We start from the raw sequence: 13059 nt of genomic DNA on the forward strand, positions 1-13059 counted from the left end.
CTGCAAGGCACCCGCCAGAGAATGAAACGGCCTGGGGCTGACCTGCCGAGCCCGAGCATCCGCGGGCATTCGAGTACCGAGCGTCCTCCGCCGGCCTTCCCAGCGGCCCCTCCCACGGCAACAGTAACTAGTAACCTCCGGGCGTTCTCGCGAGAGCGAACCCTCCGGGGACAAAGGTGCGATCCCGCCAGGCTTCCCCCGCCTCGCGCCGGCCTCCGCCCAGGCCACCTGCGCGCTGGGCCCCGCCGCGCACGCGCGCACACATACCCAGACAGTTGGTGGTGTTGGTTCGCCCCAGCTGTTCCCCTCGGCACGCAGCTCCGCGGCGCGCGACCCCGGTGTGACACCACGGCGCATACGCGGCGCGGGGGGAGGCAGGGGCGCGCAGGCGCCGCGGGGGGACTAAGGCCGCGCAGGCGCGGACGGCGTTGGTTGAAGAAGACCTTCAGCGTTGCCCTGGCGGAGCAGAGACCTGCTCTCTAGGTGGAGGTGAGGAGAGCGGAGACCGCGGGCTGGGCCGGCAGTGAGGGGGCGGTGGGTCGTCACCAAGCAGGGGACCCGACGGGAGGGGGCCTATCGGAGGGCTCGGGAGGGGAGAGCAGCCTAACGGGGCGCGGGCGGGGTCGGGCCGCGGAGGGCAGAGGGGGACCTTGCTCCCCTGGCCGCCTCAGGTGATGGAGCCGCTGCGCCGGCGGGGGCGGGAGCGCCGAGCCGCGACCTTCCCTCCGCCTGGTGTGCCCGGGGGACTTTGTTTCCAGGCGTCCAGCCAGAAAGGAGGTTGGTTTCTAGGGAAGTTGGGTCCTCGAACCCCAAACCCAGTACCTGCCCCCAGCTGCCTTTCGGAAATTGTCCAGCATCGGGGAGCCCTTCCATTCCTTATTGCCGAAGGGAGGATGCTATATGTGCAACTTAAAAAGGAGAAACGAGGGACAAACAGGCTCTTTACTGACTCTGTAGTTACTGTGTGAAGCAGCATCACCTAGTTAACGCCCTCTCCTTCCCCGTCTGCGTCTCCTGCAACCTCGGTACGTTGTACGTGCCTACAAACAACAAGTGCATGTTGTAGCGCTAATAGAAATATGTGATGATCGCTTTCGATAGGCTTCGTTGCTCTTGAGTAACGTGAAGTCCCTGTGTCTTCTCGATTTTTGCTTGATCATACCAGTCATGCATTTCCCAGCAGAATCATGGGCCTGAAAGAAGTAAGCTTGAACTAGGCAGAATTGAGATCTGTTAGTAAACTTTTGCAAAGTGTCCGGCAGTGGTTTTGAAAAAGAAGGCAGAATGCTAAAAGATTGTGATAAGTCCCTAGATGGCTGTCTTTAAACATTTAGGTGCACCTTTTCTTGTGTCAGTAGGTGAAAAACCAGACTGGAAAGGCTTAACATTTCTATTTGAATGTATAGAGTGCCTGCTTTTCTGTACTTTCCAAATTACAATCTTCTGGCAAAATTTCAACAGTTACCAGCATCAGTTGTGATCATACAAAGTAATACCAGATTGCAGTTGGCAATGTGTAAAATGTATAGAATCGATCATTTGAATACAAAGAACTGAATTGTAAAATAATTGCCCTGAAGTGAACTCTGAAATCCTGTGGCTTAGAAAAGAAGTTTTATTATGGTATGAGTCAGTACATTTATCCTGACCCTTTTATCTTTACTATACTCTTTCCTCGTAGCTTTGTGTGCATGTTCCCTTAACATGTAATGTCTGTCATATTTGACAGGTTTAGGTTAAGGAACAACTTTTTAATAATTCACAGTTAAGAAGTGCATCATAAGTGTATATTATGTTCAGGTATGATGGCATAGGCAGAAATTTAGCAGAAGGCCATATTAAGACCTAGGCTAAATATGAATAAATATTAGTTTGAATGTGTAGTTATAGTAATTGCAAGGGCTAGCCGGTGCTCTGGAATTTTCTGGTATAGTATTGGGCTATGGGGCTGCTTCAGGTGGTTCTAAAATTGGCTACATGTAACTTTTGAGACTGCTGCAGATTTCCCTTTACACAAAGAGAGCAAAAGAATAGTATGTTCAGCAGTGTTAATAGAACTGAGAATTTCGATGTGAGAGTCATATTGGCAGTAGAAAAGCTGGGTGAATATTAAATAGGCAAGATGAAAAGTCAAGACACCTTGGGATTTTGAAGGCGTGAACTTTAGAGTGTACATCAATTTTTGGTAAGCACAGTACTGCAGGTAGAATTTTTCCTATTTCCAGTTAATGGGTAAGATCATAGCACTTTAAGAAGAGCTTTGAAAGAGGGCATATTCTGGATGATTACATTTCAATTAGTATGATAATTTTTATTTTAAGAACTGAATTTCAGAGTGGCAAAAATGTTAACCCAGAAGGTTTTTAGTGCATCTGTTTAAACTTATGTTCCTTAACAAATTTACCTTGTCACTTTATACAGACAGCTCTTTAGGTTTATAAGAGCCTGAGAAATGTTTTACTAATGTAAATTTTCCTTTTTTAAAAGTAAAAAGCTAAATTAACACATTTCTCCTTCAGCCTGTAAGAAATTTCTTTTCTTGCCCGGCCGGGCATGGCTGAGCGGTTGAGCATTGACCTGGGATCCAGGCAATCGGGGTTCGATTCCCGGTCAGGGCACATGCCCAGGTTGCGGGTTCGATCAATGACTCTCTCATCATTGATGTTTCTATCTCTCTCTCTCCCTCTTCTTTCCTCTCTCTGAAATCAATAAAGATATATTAAAAAAAAAGGAAGAAATTTCTTTCAAATGCAATTAGAAGATGACCTCTGACTCTCCTGAAAAAACCCTTTTATTCTCCCGTCTTTTTAAAGGAGCAGGATGCCTTCTCAGCTTTGCTTGCATTAGGGTATAAGCATTAATGATGGAAAGGAAGAGAAAACTGTATACCTCTTTTCATAGCACTAAACAGTAGAATGACTAAGGGGGAATAAATACTAAATGGTTATTTTTATTCCATTGTCCCCATTTTTTTTTTTTTATAAGATAATGTGTAACACACCAACTTACTGTGACCTGGGAAAGGCTGCCAAGGATGTCTTCAACAAAGGATATGGTAAGTATGCTATTGTAAATTTTTGATTTGGGGTAAGGGTTAGTATTGAATGCTTATACTGTGCTAATAAAATGAGGTTAAGTCAACATTAATGTGTCCCACAAGATTCAAGGGGATAACTATTAACAGGTTATTAGACTTCATTCTTTAGAAGAGTCCCAGAGCTATTAAAAACAATTGTGTTTTTATATGTATATATGTGTGTATGTATACACATACCCACACCCACACCCACACATAGTTAATGTTATCTGTAAGACCAAATAATATAAATCTATAATATGTATGCCTTCTCTGGCTAGCCCTGGGTACAGTTACAGTAGGGGGTACATTTTTCCTTCTCCAAATAATAGCAGTATTTTTGTGAGAATGAAGACACAACTTTTGACGTCTTTGTAGTAACATGTATTCTTTGACCCAAATAGACATTTATTTTTAGTTTTTAAAGTTTAGTCTTTCAACTTTTAATTTTTTGTGTTGTACACATTTGATTTTTTTATTAACTAGTAATGTTAATTGTGAATATTTTAAGCTTGTATATATATCTGCATAGCATTTTCTAATCATTTTGGTTCTCAGAATAGTACATATTCCTTTCACTTATTCATTCTTTAATTTATAGTTTTAAAATATGTCTCTCTTATTTTGAGGGGTTTAAAAATTATGCTTAAGTTATTTTGTTCATTGTAATTCAGTTTCTTGTGGAACTCTCACTTAAGGAGAATACTATGTATTTTCCATATGGACGGTACTATCGATTATTTTCATAATTTCTAAGTTGCAAAAACTGGAGTGAATATCACATTTTGTACATTACTGTATTTTTGTGTGTGTGTCTAGGGTTTGGCATGGTCAAAATAGATCTGAGAACCAAGTCATGTAGTGGAGTGGTAAGTACTTACTATATTTTCAGTAGATGTAACCTGATTAACTGAAAGGAACCTGTTTAAAAATCAGTGTTTAGTCTGGTTATGTGAAGCAGCATATTTTTGGCTCTGTGCTCTCTTCCTGACAGCTTTGTTCCACACTCAGATTTCAGTGAGAATCCTCACTCAGCCCATAGGCAATCAGGTTGAGTTTTGTTTTTGTCATAGACTATTCTTAGTCTTACTCTCAGACGATACAGTGTATGTATATATATTTTTTGACCCATGCCATATCATTATACCTTCATGAATATGGGCATTGAAAACTTTAATTGTATTGGGTTCATGCAAGTTTTATCGCCCTTTTACAAGAATAAATTAATTTTAGTTTGTGTCCCTTCATGATTAATTGAAGCAAATGTAGAAATAAAATGCACGTTAGAAATTAGTTTACAGTTTTTATTGACATTCACAAAGTCTTTTTTACTGGACGTTAAAAATATAGTAAAAGATATATATGCATATTTTCAAAGCATCATTAACCAGAGCTTTTATTCAGTAAGTCTCAGCAACTAGATTACCTTTGCATTCTCCTCATTCTATGATTTCTCCTTACTGGCTGCATCTTTTTTGGTATTACTTAAACCAATGGAAATTTTATTTCTAGATATAATGATTTAATTAGAAGGGCAAGAGGTACTGTATGTGGAATTCTTATGATACTTTGTCTCATATTTGGTATAATCCTGGCTTATCACTGTCATTCTTTCCCTAGGTTTTCTAGTGGTGAATAAATATATATGCAACTGTCCTACTAGGCTGGGCATATTGTATATGGTTCTGTTAAAATAGAAATATACTCATTTTGAGTAGGGTTTCAGAATTTGCTCAAGTTAGGTTTGTGTTGCAAAAACCATCAACTGAAATTTTATCCCCCTTTCATGCTGCTGTGGTGTGGGAATATTCGTTCAGATGGTAAGAAAAATAGAGCATGTTTGTGTGCTTGTTTTTATGGCTGCTTTTGGTCTCTGGTACTGATTCATGATAAATTTCATCCATTGCTCCAAATGTCTTAGATTGCATCTTGATATTTTTATCATATACCATCTAACAGCAACATTTTAAGATTGTTTTGTTGCTTTCTAGCATTTAACGTAGAGCTGTAGATGTTACGTGCATGTTATAAATGTATTTTGCACTGTTTGATCTAATTATGAAATCAGACAAAAACAAGCAGTTATGATGCTGGAACTAAGAAAAATACTAGCCTTCTGAGATTCATATCTGGTATTTTAGACTTTTGACAAAGCTTCAAACTAAGAAATGATAAGGAAGAGAGGTAGACTACTCTTTAACCTTAATTTTGAACACCAAAACTAAGGTGTATATTTATTATACTTTCAAGTTTAAGAAAGGTAAATGTAAAAAATAAAACACTGGGTAGTTGGATCTACTGAAAGAAAGTGCTGGTCAAATTAAATAATTGTGTAAACTGTTAAACATGACTAGCTTTTTATCAGTTTTTACTAAGGCCTTGCCCTAAATGTGCAGCGTGATGTTCTCTTTGAAAACTTTCTGTGTGCTGTTGATAAACAGATCAGAGTTTCCCGGTTGTTTCATCAGCCTAGAACCAGAGTTAGGGAGCAGGGTATTTGAAAAAGAGAGGATTCATGTTGCAGGCAGTGAAATATAACTGGTCAGGGTCGGTAGCATTTCAGAAATGTTCTTTAAAAACAGGGCCAATCAGAATGTTTTCTTCTTGACAGTTCATAGATTGTCGGTGACAGGTGTTGACTGTTTGCTTCCCCTAGAAGGATATCTATTTCTAATTGCTTATTGTCATATGACTGAAATGACACTTAAGTAGGGAGGAGGATCTATTTTAAGGACCTCATAGTAACTATTTGATAGAAAGCACTTTAAAAGGTAGACAAAGGGAGAAGGGAGAAAGAGGGATAAATTATAACACTGTATTTTGTTATTAAAAATGCACAGACATTTTCAAATATTAAAATTGTTTATGCTGAAAGTTTTATAGATAGTTTTGTGGACAAAAGTTTTCATAACAGTATGAATGTACTAAATGCCCCTGAATTGTACACTTAAAAATGGCTAGAATTGTAAATTTTATATTAAGTGTATTTTATCACAATAAAAATAAATTTTTAAAAAATGTGATAAGAGTTCTGACCCTATTAAAAGGGGAGGAGAGAGACTAGTGCTTCCACTGATTTGGGAATTTTAAGGACTTTAAAATTAACTAATAGTTTAAATGGTGATAGAAAACTGATAATCTTTTTCAGGGCATGGAAGTAAAATGTTTCAGATTGTATATTTTTGTCATTTTAGTAAAGCATTTATTTTCAGTTAAGACACTTCTAAAGGATTTAAGATTTCCATTTAGTGAGAGTATTTGAAACAAGAAATATCAATAAGAGAGGTGCAGTAATGGAAATATCTAAAATTGGTTAAAATATTTAGAGATTAGAAAGAAAGGAGGAAAGCAGGCAATAAGTTGCTGTAGAGTAGGGCTGTGGTAAAATGTTAATTGTACAGGTGTCTGATGCATTGAACACTGCTTTCTGAAATGATTTTTTTCTTTTGATGACTTCCCCTTAGAGTAATTATTTTTTACTGTTTAGGAATTTTCTACTTCTGGTCATGCTTATACTGACTCAGGGAAAGCATCAGGCAACCTAGAGACCAAATATAAGGTCTGTAACTATGGACTTACCTTCACCCAAAAATGGAACACAGACAATACTCTTGGGACAGAAATCTCTTGGGAGAATAAGGTAAGAGAAAGCATTATAAGTTATTTGTATGTTAAATTTATCTTGCAGATAAGATGACAAGCCCCAAATATAATCTGAACAAACTCCTTTAGCGTGTTCAATAGCCATATTTTTTCCTCTGTATTTGGCCTTCTTTAGTATGTCTTATGTTTATAGAAAGTGGGGCTTTGTTTGTGAGTACATAATTATCACTCTACATCTTTATTCTCAAGTTTTATACTTATTCTGTTACACATCTGAGCCTCTCCTGGGTAGACCAAACTGTTTTCAGTGACTTAGTTTTAATTTTGTTTTGTAATGGTTGCAAAATTGGCTTCACAGAAAAATGTTTCTAAAAATTCTATAATGTTTTCAAAGAGAAAAATCTATCAGATATTTGTCAAGGGCCAGCTGTGTACAGGCCACTATTTTTTGAAGTTTGTCTATATGCACATTACCATATAAAGGCAATAAAGTACTAAAGTACTTAAGGTGAATAAAGTACTCAAGTTGGCTTGTTAAATATCAGGTTGTATTATTGCAATAATTTCAAGAGAGTATCAATATTATTTTGTTGTATTGGAATTTTGTTGTTTTTTTACTTTGATTTATGTTACTGGCTGAAAGAGAATTTGACTTTTATATTTTAACCTGTTTTTTTTGGTGAGAGAATCATGATGAAGCTGGGGTGAGGGGAGAGGAGGGGAAAAGGGACAAAGAGGGATAAAGAGGTAATTTATTAAATAATTTAATATTTGTCTCTCTTTAATCACTTTTGTTTTTTTGTTAGAAAAGAAGTTAGAAAATACTTTAGAATTGGTTTCTTGAGTCAAAATAAGAATTGAAAGTTAGTAATTATTAATTTTAAATCTTTATTTTTCAGTTGGCTGAAGGGTTGAAACTGACTCTTGATACCATATTTGTACCGAACACAGGGTAATTATCCAAAACCTATTTTCTGAAATGCTTTTTAGCTTGTAGGGATAGAGGGGTTTAGAGTAGGGAGTTGCAATAAAAAGCTTTGATGCAGAAGAGTTTAGGAGGTTGCTGTTAGGAATATTAGAGACCATGTGTATGCAGTAAAGAAAAAGGAAGACTCCCTTGAGGCAGGGTAAAATTTTTATTTGAAAATTGAACAGATAAAAACATCAATCTAGTCCAAAAAGGCACATAGTAGAAGAAGTTTAGGAACTAGAAGGGTTTGACATTAGATATTTCATAAGCGATTCTAAAGATTCATGAATGTGGTATTTTGCTGAGAATTTCTTAAGAATACAGTGTAATCTCCTGGCTGTAGAACATTATAACTAATAGTTCTGCTATTGACTTGCTTTCTTACCCTTTATAAATCCTCCTAACTTCTTGGCTTCAGTTTCTTCATCTAAAAAATGGGAACTGTTGTTCCCTATCTGCCTATCATGGGCCAACACTATCAAAAGGGCAAAGGTGCTAGGTAAAGGCAGAGTGGCATTTCTTAGTTGTAACAACAGGTGTGTCTTTCCAGCCACACCCTTTAGTTATCTTCAGGACACATATTCTCTTAAGAGGCCTGATTGGAATAGAAAAAGATATTAAGAACTAATCTCAGCATTGTCCTTTAAAAATGCACACCTCTCTTCCATCTAAAATTGTCTATGGAGAAAACACTGACCCTAAGGAAAATAAATATGCTTACCAAAGTACTGTGCCCTTTAAGAAAAAAGTGCACTTCTTTCCATGATAGGTTAATAATTTAGAAGTGAAGTGTTGTTACCTTTTATAGCATTTGAGCATTAGGAAATATTTAAAGAAATTTGGCTTCTTGTACATTTATATATGTATTTAAATTATTAATTTGGTACTGAAATAACCTTATTCCTTTTTCTACTTTTGTTCATGCCTTCAAGAAATTACGAAATAACCCATCATTTGAACTTATAGTGAGGAATAAGTAAAAATATTATATACATTTCTAATATTAACAAAATTATATTTTTAGAGCTAAGTCATTTGAAACATTTTTGCCATATGTGTGCTATCTACGGGGTGGGGGGGCAAGGGGGGGTTCGCTTACTTTAAAGATTCCTGGATAGTAGTAGAAACTCTTGTTGTTTACATGTGTTGTGTTTGTTTTTCACAGAAAGAAGAGTGGGAAATTGAAGGCCTCCTATAAACGGGATTGTTTCAGTCTTGGCAGTAATGTTGATATAGATTTTGCTGGCCCAACCATCTATGGCTGGGCTGTGTTAGCCTTTGAAGGTTGGCTTGCTGGCTATCAGATGAGTTTTGACACAGCCAAATCCAAGCTGTCACAGAATAATTTTGCCCTGGGTTACAAGGCTGCAGACTTCCAGCTGCACACTCACGTGTGAGTGTTTGTAATTTATTTCTCCTTTAGCACTAGTACAGTCACCCAAAAAGTTGGTAACCATTAGCATGTTGAGAAGGTTAGAAGTGATGGTACTTGCATTTAATATTCCTTGGTGGACATCAGCCTCGCTGCACTGTTTTCATAGTCAGGAAAACATTGCCAGAGGTTAGTGCACTTGGTGCATTGTGCTTTGCTGCTGGTAGTTTCTCACCTCTCAGTCTGTACCCCAAACTTGATGAAGCTCTAGAATCTGTAGAAGCAGCATTGGGATGGAGAGAGCCCAGGACATAGGTCATCTCCTGATACAGGGATCCTTTGGAGATGTTCCAGCTTCCTCGGTACCCTACTCAGCTTGGCAGTATCCTGAAACAGGTCTGTTTGGATCATAAAGAACCACCACCTAATTAATCTAAGCATCCTGGAGCATCCCCAGTGATTCTCTGGAGGTTTTCAGATACCCTTTGTCAGGAGTAGCAGATCCTCAAAGCAATTCTGCATTCAGTTGTGTAGACCGCACCCCACTGGTGAAGTGAATTTGAACTTTTAAATTGTATTTTATGTCTTGGGCTACTGGCCACTGCTACTATACCAGAAAGAGAAAGAGGATGAACTATGTGTTTTTGAAGTGTTGCTCTCCACTAGACATTTTAACTCACTCATGATGACTAAAATAAAGTCAAGCAATGGTATAGACAGTGTCATTAAAATTGAGGAAACAGTATTAGGAAAAACATTAAAATTCAGGAACTAACTTCTGGGATGCTTGAAGCATTTTAGGTACTTTTCTGGAGCAGTGCACTTAGGTATTGTAGGGAGGGTGCTTTCTAACTCTAGGATTCTGTTTTAAATGAAATCCAGAATTGGCTTTATTCCTATACTTATACCACTGTATATATTTTGTGTGGAATCTTTGTTGAACTCAACTCTGAAGTTTATATTCACCTGAGGTGTCTGCCTTTGTGCATGATTTAATTGTGACTAAGAAATTTACATCATGTGAAGGAGCCAAATAAATGAATCAGGTGTTAACTACATTTTAATTTAGTTCCTTGTTTTGTTTGGTAATCATTTGTGTTAGAAGTTTGCTGAAATCTGTAGTTGCTAAGTGAGATCCTTGTTTAGATAGTCTTGGAATTTATTCCATATCATAACAGTGGTACAAACTAGATATTTATGACTTTTTCTTATACCATGCAAACAGGAATGATGGCACTGAATTTGGAGGGTCTATCTACCAGAAGGTTAATGAGAAGATTGAAACATCAATAAACCTTGCTTGGACAGCTGGCAGTAACAACACCCGTTTTGGCATCGCTGCTAAATACAAGTTGGATTGTAGAACTTCTCTATCTGTAAGAATGTGCTACCAAATTGTGTTTGCTCTTAGGGTTTCATCTAAGTTCTTAATGAAAGTTGTGATATGGTTGTAGTTTCCTTGTTCTTTATTAACTTTAATGAGCTATTTATTGTGTAGTAAAAAGAGGATTATACCTGAAGTCAGGAAATTGGGTTTTAGTCTTAGTTCCTCCTGTTTTTGGCTGTTGTTTGACCTTCTCAAGTCATTTTCTCTCTTTGGCCTCTACCTATAAATTTATGGGATTTAATTACTATTCCTGTTGGTATTAGTAATTCTTATTAATATTAACACTAATTGAGCTCTTAAATTTCAGGTACTGTGCTAAGGGTTTTACATGTATTATCTCATTTAATCCCCACAACTATAGGTGCGAGTAGTATCCTTATCCGTGTTTTACAGATGAGGGAACTGAGGCTTAGAGAGGTCAGGTAACTTGTCCAGGGTCACACAATTAGTGGCATTGCCAAGATTTGAACCAGATCTGTCTCACCAGAGTTCATGCTCTAACCAGAGGTTGTAAACTAGTATCTCAAAGAATTCAGTACACAGGGGTATTTGCTTGAGGCCTTTAACCATGCATTCTTAGGTCCTCGCTGTTGCTACCAGTTCTCTTAACTTCGTAAAACATTTATCTTTTTATTTATTCTCAGTTTCAGGCATTCTAGATTGACCCTAAGGTGCTTTAGCTTTGGAAATGTGATGCATAAAGTGGTGGTCATACTGGACTTACATATTACGAAATTGATTGTTTCCTTGTTTCTATTTCATCTCCTAATCTTAGGCTAAAGTAAATAATGCCAGCCTGATTGGACTGGGTTACACTCAGGCTCTTCGACCAGGTAAGTAAAGGAATTAGTAACAATGGGGTTGGGGTAGAAGGTGATAGATGAAAAATGAAAATAACCTGCACAACAACCTAGAATCACTGTAGGCTGATTCAGGCCATTTTGTAGCATTTGCTTGTTCATACAAAGTGAAAGAGATCAAGTACTCTTGTTTTAAAAAATTCTGTGTATTTCTAACTATAACTTGGTCACTCTGGATTGTGAATTTGGTTCATCACTTATTATTCTTAACCCTGGACTCCAGATAAAGTTCGCTATGATTATGCTTTACTCATTACAGATCAGATGACTATGGATAACCCTGTGTTGGGTTTAGTAATAGCTGTATGCTTGTGCCTCTTATACTCAGCTGTAATCCATGCCATTGACTCCACCCATTCTTTCTAGAAAATGCAGATCTGATTGTAAGACTTGCCATAAGTGATTGTGCTGTTTTCTTCTTTCTAGGAGTCAAACTGACCCTTTCAGCTTTAATCGATGGAAAGAACTTCAATGCAGGAGGTCACAAGGTTGGGTTGGGATTTGAACTAGAAGCTTAATGCAGTTTTGAATAAAGCATCACATTTCTCCCTGGAGGTGAAGAGATATGAACCCACTATGTTTTGGCCTTAAAATTCTTCTCTGAAATTTCAAAAGTGTGAACTTTTTATTGTTCCAAAGAATGGTAATCCTCCCCACACTGAAGTCTAGAGATGGCAAGTGCATCCTAAGGGAGGTGCTTGGAGGCATGCCTGGAAGTTGTCGTGTGTGTGCCACATTTCAGTTCAGTTCCGCAGTATTATTTTAAATGTATTCCTCAGCGACAGTGTAGTGTCGTGTTATAAAGAAAATGGCCCGACCCTCTGGTTTGTACATCACGTCCTGCATGTCCCACACCACTTTTCCATGGCCTTTTAATATATTGGTCTTTGTGCTGTAGTGGAATCTTTGGTTTTGCATCAGAGTAAAATAAAATAAACCCATCACATTTTAAACTAATCACTCATCTGACTTGCTAGTGGTGGTTTTCTTATATTTGGTGTGATTTGCTTTGAAAAATACTCTCATAGGTCGGACTTATGCCCAAAGTGGTATGCCTGAAATATCCTTGCTGTTGCTTGTCCCTTCCACTTCAGTGTACCTCACTCTTACTGCTACTCTGTACTAGGGCCGAGGAGTGAAACAGTGAGTTTTGTTCTGCGGGCAGAAGCACATCCATTGAGGTACTGGCTTCTTTTAGCAGTGTGAGCAGTATCAGATTGGTAGTTTTGAGAAAGAGCGAGGGTGTGACTGATCAAGACCAGCAAAGGAAAGAGTACAGTTGCGGGGGAAGTACTGTGGAGAAGAAAGTGTGGTAGAAGGAGGCCAAAGCTGGAGGCGGGCACATATGTGGCTCCTTCCAGGCCTGAGGAAAATGTTTTTGATTATTAGGTTTAAAAAATAATAAAGAATGGAAGTACCAGTTTAAAAAAAAAAAAAGAGTAGACTATGATCATGGCTTACTGGTATGTCATCTTTCTTTCTAAAAGTAGACCTCCTTTTGAAAAAAAAATTTAAAACATAGACTCTATGCTGGTTGCAACAAATTCAGTCAGTTCAGATGTAAATAAAAGTGAGAATTGCCATTCCTCTCTCCAGACCCTTTTTCTTTTACTACCACTAACAGTTTGATATCTATCCTTGCAGATATTTTTCAGTGTCTTCAGAGATTATATATATAATAAAATTTAAATGTACATTTTGTTTTATAGTATACTTTTAAATTTAACATATAGAGTCCTTTTGTTTGTACATATAGATCTGCCTCATGTTTTTTTATTTTATACGTTAGTA

General features: G+C 37.8%; 1 protein-coding gene across 2 annotated transcripts; it reads left to right on the top strand.

Moving 5' to 3' along the window:
* The first annotated feature begins 414 nt into the window (after window positions 1-414).
* Window positions 415-12225, top strand: VDAC3 (voltage dependent anion channel 3). 2 transcript variants are annotated; one of them, XM_087814192.1, is made up of 9 exons: window positions 415-489; window positions 2986-3055; window positions 3896-3945; window positions 6564-6716; window positions 7579-7631; window positions 8815-9042; window positions 10247-10397; window positions 11184-11245; window positions 11695-12225. In XM_087814192.1, exons 2-9 carry the CDS (start codon window positions 2989-2991, stop codon window positions 11771-11773), a joined length of 843 nt encoding a protein of 280 aa, XP_087670318.1. In that variant the 5' UTR covers window positions 415-489; window positions 2986-2988; the 3' UTR covers window positions 11774-12225. The 2 variants fall into 2 exon arrangements, with proteins under 2 accessions (XP_087670318.1, XP_016051091.1); XM_016195605.2 differs by having other exon boundaries at window positions 11184-11241.
* Window positions 12226-13059: the final 834 nt, after the last annotated feature.

The sequence above is a fragment of the Miniopterus natalensis genome, chromosome 2 (assembly GCF_054644295.1).
Source record: "Miniopterus natalensis isolate mMinNat1 chromosome 2, mMinNat1.hap1, whole genome shotgun sequence".
Classification (NCBI taxonomy): domain Eukaryota; kingdom Metazoa; phylum Chordata; class Mammalia; order Chiroptera; family Miniopteridae; genus Miniopterus; species Miniopterus natalensis.